This window comes from Galeopterus variegatus, unplaced genomic scaffold, assembly GCF_000696425.1.
Source record: "Galeopterus variegatus unplaced genomic scaffold, G_variegatus-3.0.2 Scaffold6764, whole genome shotgun sequence".
In the NCBI taxonomy this organism is placed as follows: domain Eukaryota; kingdom Metazoa; phylum Chordata; class Mammalia; order Dermoptera; family Cynocephalidae; genus Galeopterus; species Galeopterus variegatus.
Window position 1 is genome coordinate 1,171 of NW_007732875.1, and position 11,248 is coordinate 12,418.

At 36.6% G+C, this 11,248-nt stretch overlaps 1 protein-coding gene across 1 annotated transcript in view; it reads left to right on the top strand.

Moving 5' to 3' along the window:
• The first annotated feature begins 8,334 nt into the window (after positions 1–8,334).
• The window catches only part of R3HCC1L (R3H domain and coiled-coil containing 1-like), a 16,150-nt gene continuing 13,236 nt past the window's right edge, over positions 8,335–11,248 (top strand). Inside the window, exon 1 of the mRNA XM_008591223.1 lies at positions 8,335–8,506. Coding sequence (XP_008589445.1) covers positions 8,343–8,506 — 164 coding nt within the window. The 5' untranslated portion in view covers positions 8,335–8,342. The remainder of the gene's footprint in view (positions 8,507–11,248) is intronic.

The following is an 11,248-nucleotide window of genomic DNA, read 5'->3' on the forward strand; positions in this document are numbered from 1 at the left end:
ATGAAAGGACGACAGGACCCGAGCTGACAGTTCACCAGAGAAGTTCTGCTTTATTCGGGGGGAGAAGCATACATTTATATAGAGCCGGGTTCTGGGAGAGGGTGGTTAGTACACGGGCGGTAGTTGATTGGACGAGGGCGGGTAATGATTTCTGATAGGCTGCACCTTGGCGCCGGCAAGATTGTTAGGACCCGGAACGGCGCCGGCAAGATTGTTAGGACCCGGAACAGAAAAGCGCCATGTTTTAGGGAGTGTCTCCTTTGGGGTCTTCTATGGGGCCTTACAGATATGATGCAGGATTTTAGGTAGCTAAAGGTAGCATAAAGAAAAAGTGGATCAGGGACTAGAGAAATTAAGCAAGAAGTTGAATGGCAGTAAATGCCAATTTTGTCTGCCTTGCAATTTTTCTTAGGTCTCACAAACAGCCGTAGTCATTGACTGTCATACTGTATTAGTCCATTTTGTGTTGCTATAACAGAAGTACCTGAGACTGGGTAATTTGTAAGGAAAAGAGGTTTATTTGGCTTTCGATTCTGGGACAGCTGCATCTGGCATGGGCCTCAGGCTACTTCTGTTCATGGAGGAAAGTGGTAGGCAGCTGGTGGGTACAAGCAGATCACATGGTGAGAGGAAGCAAGAGAGAGGAAGCAAGAGACAGAGAAGAGGTGCCATGGTCTGTTAAACAATCAGCTCTCCTGGGAACTGATAGAGCGAGAACTCACTCATTAATCCCTCCTCCCCCAGGGAGAGCATTAATCCATTCATGAGGGATTCGCCCCCATGACTCAGTCAGTTTCCAGCACTGCCACATTGGGGATCAAATTTCCACATGAGGTTTGGACAGCAAGTCCAAACTCCATCATATACCAATACCTGAGTTAAGCTACCAGGACTAGTTTGGGAAGATTCAAGCCTTCAGCATTTTTCTACTTGACTTATTTTTTTAATTATTTTATTTTTTTTTTGGTGACCGGTAAGGGGATCGTAACCCTTGGCTTGGTGTCGTCCGCACCGTGCTCAGCCAGTGAGCGCACTGGCCATCCCTATATAGGATCCGAACCTGCAGCCTCGGCACTCCCAGCACGGCTGCGCTCCCAGCACTGCATTCTCCTGAGTGAGCCACAGGTTCGGCCCGTACTTGACTTAGTTTTACTATTCCAGCCTAATCTAGTCTTACCTTTCTACTTCATCAGTGTTATCTCTCCATCCAGTCCTTCCAAGCATATTGGGAAGAAGAAATAAGATGTCTTCCTGCCTTCTCAGTCTTCCTCTTGACTATAAATTTAATCTACTATTGTGTTTTCACTGTTCAGGAGATCTGTATAGCATTTTTCCAAAAATGCCAAGGTTGGTCTGCCATGTTAACTTTTCTATACTGTCTGAATAGGAGCCAGGCCCAGGTCCTTGTTGCTTCAGGATAATCAATTGGTCCTTTCCTTTGTATTCATGTGCCATATACTACCATTCATGGGAGAGGACTAGAACCTGTCGAATTTATCCTCTGGCCCTGGGGTCAGTGAATGTCCACCTGAAACAATCACTGTATGTCTCATTATTGTGGCTTTGTTTTTTCTTATTTCCTTCTCCCCTTGTTTTTGCTTCCTCCCACTTTCCTGCTTTTTTGTCTTTTACTTATGCCTTAGTCCAATGTGGTGGGCAGGGCTTTCTTCCACTGAAGGTAATCACAGGTATAGAGATGTTGCTGATAAAGAAATCTCTAGGTGTCCCCTTGCATGGCATTGTAGCATTCTGTGTTACAAATTTTTATGTTTGTATTTTTGCAAAGCTAAAGTTTGCATTTTTGGCTTTGGTTCTTGATAGGGTTGGTCGAGACATAGCCTACATATATTTGCAGATAGGTATTACCATTGGAGATATTATCCACTCTTATACTTAATGTGTAAAATATTAGAGTGGAAATGTCTGAATTTAGCCTTCTACTATCGAAAAAGAACTTATGCCCAAAATAGTATGGAAGAGGATTGGAGATATAACTCTATAGTGTAGTATTATTATCTTTTTAGGTAGCTCTTTTTGGATGTTTTAGAACTTAAGTCATGAGAAATTTGAAAAGACTTGAAATACTTTAAAAAAAAAAATTAGTGGGGTTATTTTCATTTGCTGAAGATGGGAAGTTAAATGAGGAAAACATTTTAATTCTAGCTATTGATTTATTCACAACATTACCATAGACCAATATGAGAAATTCTTGGTCGTTATTCTCAGTTTTCTGTGCTCTTGTAATACCTTAGAAAGAATCAAGTCCAGATAATCCAAAAACTTCATTTTCCTGGTTATAGCTTAAGTCTGTTCTCCAACTAGGCCTTAATTTACCAAGGTTTATAGTAAATTATAAGGTTTTAAATTGATTTTCTTCAATAGAAAATGAGCTAATAAAGCAGTTAAGTGTAGCCATAAGGTAGCAGTGGAAGAGAAAAACAAAAATAAAGGGCTTTAATAACCCAGTCTACATAATTGAGAGTTGACTATATGGGTTAATTCTGTGTAAGTAGACACGGTGACTTTTGAAGCAACTGTAGTAATTCTATACCACCAACCTGTGGTCAAGTCTTGTCCTTACCTCATAACCCCTTGATGCCTCTCATATTTAAATTTGTTTTAACCATAACTGTAGTTTGAAGTGGTTTATTATGTTTGTGTTTAATTAAAAGTACCCTTAAATATGTTCTTATTCCTCCCTTCCAATATCTGAGCCAGGATTATAGTATAGCCCTCGAACTGTAAACGCTAGGAAATAGAACTTCATCCTGTTTTTAAGATGGAGCTGCATAAGTCTTTTTAAAAAGTGGAATGTTAGCATTGGAAGTCATTTCTGAGAATGTCTCTCATTAGCTCCATGAGACTGTAAACTCCTTAAACATTGTTTAAGAAGTCTAATCTAGCCCTAGTCTAGTCTAGTCTATAATAGTCTAGCTCCCTCTTGTTTTATGAATAAGGTAACTAAGGCCCAGAAAGGTTATACTTACCTAGATAAGGTTAGTTAGTGCCAGTGTTGGTACTAGTATCTGTGCCTCCTGGTTTCTAGCCCTGAGCTCTTTTCATGACACTAAGCCTTTGCCTCTACCTGACAAGTCTCAGCCAATCAACAGATATTGAACAGCTAATCTGTGCCCAGATCCGATCCTAGTGATTTGAGGGGAAGAGAGAGGGATAACAATGTTTAAGGAGTTTATAGTCTTGTGGAACTGAGATTTATTCTCAGAAATGACCAGAAAGAAATAAAGGAGTATTCTATTTCAGTGAATTGAAAATGCCACTGATTGTGAACAATACACCATTATTTTATGTATCACTAAGAAAAAAATTTTGGCACAGTGCTTTTCTCTTAGAATTTTAATTTTGTACATATTGAAAGAACTCTTTTAGATTTAATTAGACATAAATTTTTATCACATATCATTCTATTATATACATTGAAAGGAAAATATAATAAATTGGTTAAGATTTTTCTAAAAGTTCATGTTCACAGCCCAAGTCTTTCTAATAATTTCTTGATTCAGTCATTAATATTGATGCTTTTTCAGCTAGTATCATCTGCTTTGCCATCAAGAGCTTTGATGTACAGCATTTCTTAAAAGAATACATAAAAGAACCAAAATCATTATTGCTAGATTCTTAAGACACCTTTGCGCTCATATAAGGCTATTCTTATATCTGGGATTTTCTTTCACACTGCTGACCTTTCTCCCAGTTTTGATATTAGTGCTTTTGATGCTTATGCATGTGTGGGCAAGCAATGACAATATGCTTGATTGTAAGCTGTGTCTTGATGTCAGAGGTGTTAAAATGTGAAAAAAGGTGCGTTTTAGAATAAGTGTTATGGTATAGTAGTATAAGGAAGGGAAAGACCATTACATTGGAGTGGATAGGGAAATCTTCAAGAGGAGATAAAGATTGAAGTTGAGTCTTGGGAGAGGAATGTTCTTAAGCTGAAAAGGCATTCCAGGCTGTGAGAACAGCTTGTAAGAAATACAGAATGCTCCCAGATTCAGGTCTTAAGTTTGTCACTCTCAGAAGTTTAGATGATTTATTTTGGAATTTTGTTGTTTTCCTTTATAATTTGATAATTTGGATTTTCTTCATGATTTATTAACCAGGACAACTAAAGTTTATTGTTAAAGGGAAAGAAAAAAGTGTCATTTTTTTTTTTCAAATTTCCGAGTGCCATCCAGAATCACTTAGAAAATATACATCGTATAAATCAAATCCTTATTGACAAGGGGCTCTTGATAGAATGAGTCTTGGTAAGCATGCATTTAGACAAAATAACTTGAGGTATATGTGTTTTGTTCATTCTGTAAATATATATCGAATGCCTAGTTTGTGCAGTGCCTAAAGTGTGCAGTGGGGGAGTATAGGAATAAATAAGATGTGTCCTTTACAGTTGAATTATAGAATCAGAATGCTGGTGAGGAAACTGAAACTCCAGCCTTCCTTTCCAACCTTGCTCCTATATTATTTGCTAGGGCTGCCATAACAAAGTACCACAGATTGATGGCTTAAGCAACAGAAATTTATTTTCTTACAATTTTGGAGGCTAGAAAGTCCAAGGTCAGTGTGTCAGCAGAGTTGCTTGCTTCTGAGACCTCTCCTTGATTGGTAGATGGCCATCTTCTCCCTATGTATTCACAGGGTCTTCTAACTTCTTCTAATTTCCTCTTCTTATGAGGAAACCAGTCATATTGGATTGGCCACCTTAATGATTTTATTTTAACTTAATTACCTATTTAAAGACTTTATCTCCAAATACAGTCACATCATGAGGGTACTGAGGGTTAGTGCTTCAACATATGAATTTTGGGGGAACACAAGTTAGCCTATAACATTCCCCCAAGTCCTCATATTATCTTTGCAGTAACCACATAACTATTCAATGAATACCATAATACTCCTTCAGGGCTGCGTGCCTTTGTACACTTTCCTCCTACCTACAGTACCTTTCTGTGCCTTTTTAATGTATTGTTTCTTTACTCATGCAATGAAGAAGAGTAAGCAAAGTTTATTCTTCCTCTACCCACTGGTGGTACTTTCTTCATTCTTATAACTTTGTTACATATTAAAATTCTTTGTTCAAGTTCTTTTTCTAATGTATGTTAACCATACATTAAATGTTTGTTGGATGGGTTGTTAGGTGGTCAAGATAAGGTTGAAGGGAGAGATAGGTCTAGCTGTAATATCAGGTTTTGTGTACTATAAAAGTACAAACGAGTGAGGTAAATCTGTAGAAGTACAGAAGAAAAGTCAGATTATACATTGTTTGGAATATTTAAGGGAAGATTCATTGAGGAGGTAATGCTTGAGTGTGTCCATAGAGAATGTGATACTTTGAGATGTGCAAACTGACAGGTGTAAGTACTTCCAAAATAATATGACCAAAACAATAGGAAGGAGCAGGATGTGTTTAGGGATAGTGAGCATTACTCTTTGCTTGGAAGATAGCATATTTTAAAGGATGACATGAGATAAAGCCAGAAAAGTAGTATATTAGTTTCCTATTGCTGCTGTAATAAATTACCACAAACTCGGTAGTTAAAACAACATAAGTTTATTATCTTATAGTTCTGGCGGTCTGAAGTACAAAACGAGTCTTACTGGATTAAAATCAAGGTGCTGGCAGGGCTGTATTTTTTTCTGGAGGCTCTAGGAGAGAATCCATTTTCTTTCCTTTTCAGCTTCTAGAGGCTACCAGCATTTCTTGGCTCATGGCTCCCTTTCATCTGCAAAGCCAGCAATGGCCACTTTCTTGTATTGTCTCACTCTGACACACTGACTCTTCTGCCTTTGAGTTCTTCTGCTTTGAAAGACCCTTGTGATTGCACTAGGCTCACGGAGATGATCCAGGAATCTCCCTACTTTAAGGTCACCTGATTAACAACCTTAATTATATCTGCTACCTTTATTTTCCTGTGTGACGTTATCACAGGTAACAAGAATTAAGACATGGACATCTTTGGGAGATCTTTATTCTGCCTGCTTCAGGTAGGTTAGGGCCAGGTTATAAGGCTTTAAATACAGCCATTGAAGATTTTGACCAAGAGAATAACATGATCAAAGCAGTGTTTTTTTGGAAGTTTAATTTATAGTCTATATGCTGTCTAGAATATAGGATTAGAAAGAAATTAGCAACCCTCAGTTGTGTTTTCAGCTTTGCCATTGATATTTTCTTTCCTTCCTTCCTTCTTCCCTCCTAGAACAGTTTATATCCATAAATCTTTAATCAAAGAGAATTAGTTGTCCCGAACATTGTTATAGCCACTGTTTCTGATTCTGTTCACTGTAAGCCCATTTCATCGTGTTATGGAAGGTCAGGAGACTAGAGTTATGACTCAGGCTTTGTCACTAATTTGATAAGTAACCTTAGGGATATTCTTTAGTCATCTCTTTGTGACATAATTCTCCGTCTGTACAATCTGGAAAATAACAACAGCCCATCTGACATGCTCATCTGACAGAGATAAAAGATAACCTTACTCCAAAATAATATAGCGTATTTTAATTTTTTGTCTGTAGGGAATAAATGGCTTGTGACTTCAAAACTTTTTATTTTTCCTTTTGTATCTTGAAGAACTAAGGATTAAACAACAAACAAACAAAAACAAACAAAAAAGTTCAACGATCCATGCTTCATTGACCTTCTACTCTTTTTTTTTTTTTTTTTTTTTTTTTTTTTTTTTTTACCCCCTGTGCAAATAAACATCAGTGCAATTACGTCATAGAAAGTCAGGTAATATTTTATAGACTTGTTTTCAAGACATGACTACATGGCTGTAAGAGTCTTAAAACCCTCAGTTTGGGGAAGTTAATTTTAATTTAGCCAAATATTTTTGTGGAAGCTTGTTATGCATATGAAGGAATACTCAGATTTCATTTATGCTTTATAAATAGCAAGATAAGTACAACTTGTAAAAATTGTTAAATGTTTGTGATTTATAACTCAAAATTAGTTATTCTAAGTCATTTGCAAACTTTCCCTTGGTCTATAATAGATATGTCAGAATGAATCAGATTCTAAACCTCTCCCCTCTATGTTCTATCAAGACATTTCTTAGCCATAAAAAAGAAAAAATATATATGGGTCTTAACAAGATGAAGGTTTCACATTGACTGTCTAGGAAGTATTGTTCCCCAGTACTCTTAAGATAAATGTTTCAGTTGTCTGCAATAGAAATATAATGCAAGTGCCGGCCCGTGGCTCACTCGGGAGAGTGTGGTGCTGATAACACCGAGGCTGCGGGTTTGGATCCTATATAGGGATGGCCGGTTCGCTCACTGGCTGAGCGTGGTGCTGACAACACCAAGTCAAGGGTTAAGATCCCCTAACTGGTCATCTTAAGCTGACAACACCAAGTCAAGGGTTAAGATCCCCTAACCGGTCATCTTTAAAAAAAAAAAGAAATATAATGCAAGCCACAAATGTGAGTCACCTTTATAATTTTGAATTTTCTAATATCCATATTAGAAAAAGTAAAAAGAAACAAGTGAAATTAGTAATTTATTTTAATCTAATATATCCAAAATATCATTTCAACATGTAATCAATATAAATAAATTTTTAATGAGATATATTTTACATTCTTTTTGTATTAAATCTTTGAAAACTGGTGTGTATTTTATACTTAAAGTTCATCTCAGTTTGGGCTAGCCACATTTCAAGTACTCCATAGCCACATGTAGCTACTGTATTGGACAGTCCAGGTCTATTGCAAAAGAATCTGCGTAACCACTGCATCAGATCTTAGAGCCTTTCTTTAAAGCCCTCCATACTGCCATGTCTAATCCCTCTATGTCAGTGGTCCTTCCTACCCACCCCGCTTCACTGTACCATTTGTAACTCATCACATTAATTAGTCTGTATTCTCTCACACACTGATTGATAGATGCAAGTTAAGTTTCATGCATTGGCTGTCTTCTAGAATTTCAGCACCTTCTCAGATACTCCACATGTACTGCAAAAAATTCATAGAAAGATTTGTATTATCTTTTAATTCTATTTTTTCATGAAAAAAAAATTTTTTTTTTGGTGGCTGGCAAGTATTGGGATCTGAGCCCTTGACCTTGGTGTTACCAGCACCATGCTCTCCCAAGTGAGCCAACCGGCTAGCCCTCCATGAACTTTTTGAAGTACCCTCATATAATATAAGCTAGGTGATAAACCCCTGGTCATCATTGCATCCAAGAACAGAATTAATGCAGAGACAATGCCAAAGGTTAAGGAATGGGAACAAGGAGACAGGGAGAAGGAGGATTGTTTATGTTTTACAATGCCCAGGTTTGATGTAACTGTCTTTTATGTGTTTCCTCCTCCCTAGTTATCAGGGAATATGAAGAACAGAGAAAGTATCCAGGAACCTAGATTTGATTATTACAACCATAAAGTTCCTGATATTGACCTCAGTGATTGTGAATTTCCACATGTCATTGAAATTTATGACTTCCCCCAAGAATTTCGTACTGAAGACCTTCTACGGGTTTTCTGCAGTTATCAGTAAGTATGCACATAATTTCTGATGTTCAGAAAGGTGGGGTGAAGTTTTCTTAAAATGTCTTCTGAAAAATCAGCCTTTGTTTTTCATGTTCCCTGTTGTTTACTGTAGCATCAGATTTGTTTATTTTCTTTTCCAGGTCCATTAGAAATCCCCTGTATCATACCACTCTTCTAAGTTCCTTAAAAATGTCAGCCTTTCTAGACACCATTTGAGTATTTAGGAAGACCGTCATCAGTGATGACTCCTGAATCTGTCTTCATGGTGCATTTAGTCCATTTATATTAATTGTAGTTTTGTTTTGTTTTTTTTTCCTTTTTGTCTTTTTTACTGACCGGTAATGGGATCGCAACCCTCGGTGTCGCGCCCGTACCGGGGACCGGCAATGGGATCGCAACCCTTGGTGTTGCGTCTGCACCGTGCTCAGCCAGGGAGTGGGAACCGGTCTCCACATGGGATCTGAACCCTTGGCGGGAGCGCCGCTGTGCTCCCAAGCGGCGCACTCTCCAGTGCTCCACCGGGCCGGCCCTAATTGTAGTTATTGATATATTTGGATGTATTGTCAGATTGTCTGGGTTCTTTTTTTGTCTTTACTTCTCCCATCTTTTTCTCTTTCTTGCCTTCTTTTGGATTGATTAGGTATTTTTTTCTTCTTTTTTTTTTTGGAAGTGATACTGTTTCTATTTTTTGATGGTTGTTCTAGAAATTACATGATGCATGCTTATCAGTGGCTGAAGTTATTATTTTTAACTCCCTAAACACTATAAGAGCTTTTAATTCCTTTTCCCATTTCTCCCTCCCCCAAATTATGTGCAATTGTAACTGAGTATTTGATGCTTTTTTTTTTTCTTTTTCCTTTTAAACTCCATTTGATGTTATTGTATATATTCAGTGTTCACATTTGTCCACTTTCTCTGATCTTCGATTATACCTTCTTGCATCTCGTACCTTCCATCTGCAATATTCTTTAACATTTAGCTTAGTAACCTGCTGATAACAAACTCAGTTTTTATTTTTTGTGTGTTTTTAAGATGGCTTTTGGCTTCTTTCTTGAAAGATATTTTTGCTGGGTATGGATTTCTAGGTTGGCAGTTATTTTTCTCTCAGAAATGTGAAAATATTATCCTATTGTCTTCTAGCTTTCTCTGTGGATGATGAGAAGTCAGCTGACAGTATCACAGTTGTCACTTCTGAATGTAATCTATCTTCTCTTTGGATGCGCTTAAGGATTTCTCTTAAGCACATCCACAGAGAGAATGATCTTTTAGGATCTTTGGGGCATTCTGCATTTTCATTGTGATGTGGGCTTTGTGGATTTCTTTTTATTTATTCTGATTGAGATTATTTGGGCTTCTTAAATCAATGGATTAGTGTTTTTCCTTGATTTTGGAGAACTCTCAGACATTACCTCTTCAATTTTTGCCTCTACCCCACTCTCTTTTGCCTTGCCTAAGATGCCTGTTAGATGCCTATTAGATCTTCTCATTTAATGTTTGTTACCTCTCTTTCGTGTATTCCATTTCTTTGTTACATTCTGATTAATTTCTTTAGTTCTGCTTTCCAGTTCACTCATTTTTTCTTCAGCTGTGCTTAATTGCTGTTAAATCTGTTCATTGAGTTTTAAATTTCATTTTATCACATTTTTCATTTTTCGAAGTTCTTTTTATTTTTCATTTTACAGTTTTTATTCTTCAAATATTTTGAAGTTTTTAATATTTCTCTAAGTATATTAAACATAGACCTTTTATTGTCTCTGTCTGGTAATTCCTTTACCTGAAGTCTTTTTAGTTCTGTTTCTGGTATTTTTTGTTTCTGCAAATTCTTGCTCACAGTGCCTTGCTTTTTGCGGGGTTTGCTTAGGTTTTACTGTGAGCTATAATTTTCCTTGGAATTTTATTTATGGGAATTGAAGCATACAGTGCAAGAAGAAGAAAGTTTCTCTTGAGAGGAAATGTATTTTCTCTTGCCAAGCCCCAAGGGCACTAACAGTATAGGAACACTCTAAATTAAATTAATGATTTAAGATTTTTCTGACCACTTAGAAATAGTCAAATGGAAAATGAAAAAAAAAAAAATTGTTGTATGTCTCAAGTATTTTAATTGAACACATGTGAGTATAAATGTCCTTTCACTTGTCAGTCTTTTGACATGGTGCCAACACCCACTCCCATTTTAAGTTATTGGTATGTTGATAGAAGAGTTCTTGTAAGTCACCCTCATAATACCTCCTCTACAAATTACAGCTTCATTTCGTAAAAGTGGAGCAAGTACTTTAACATACCTTCAGAGTCATCTGAGAACATATTCCTTATAGGCTAAAATGTTTTATGGCTGTTTTGCCCAATATATGTAATTGATAATAGATTTTCAGCTTTTAGTGACTTTACCCTTCTTTAGTCTTCCAAAGCATTCAGTAAGTTTTTATAGACATAGTCTTTTTTTTCACACTCATATTTCATTGTCTTAATTTAATTATATAGTAAAAATATCATCAAACTATAAGTGGGTTTGAAAACAATTGCACTAACTCTTGGTATGTATATAGTTGGTACATATAAAATAATCAAAAGTATGCCTCAGTATTTCTAGCTTTTAAGAAAAAATAAGCTTCAGGAATAAAGAGATAATTCAGAAAGAAAGTTATTAAGAAAAAGGTTTTCAGGGTCTGGAAGAAAGTTGGTATCAAGAAGGATTATATTTTAATGTTTCAATTGTATTATTAAAAATTAACCAGTTCTGTTGTG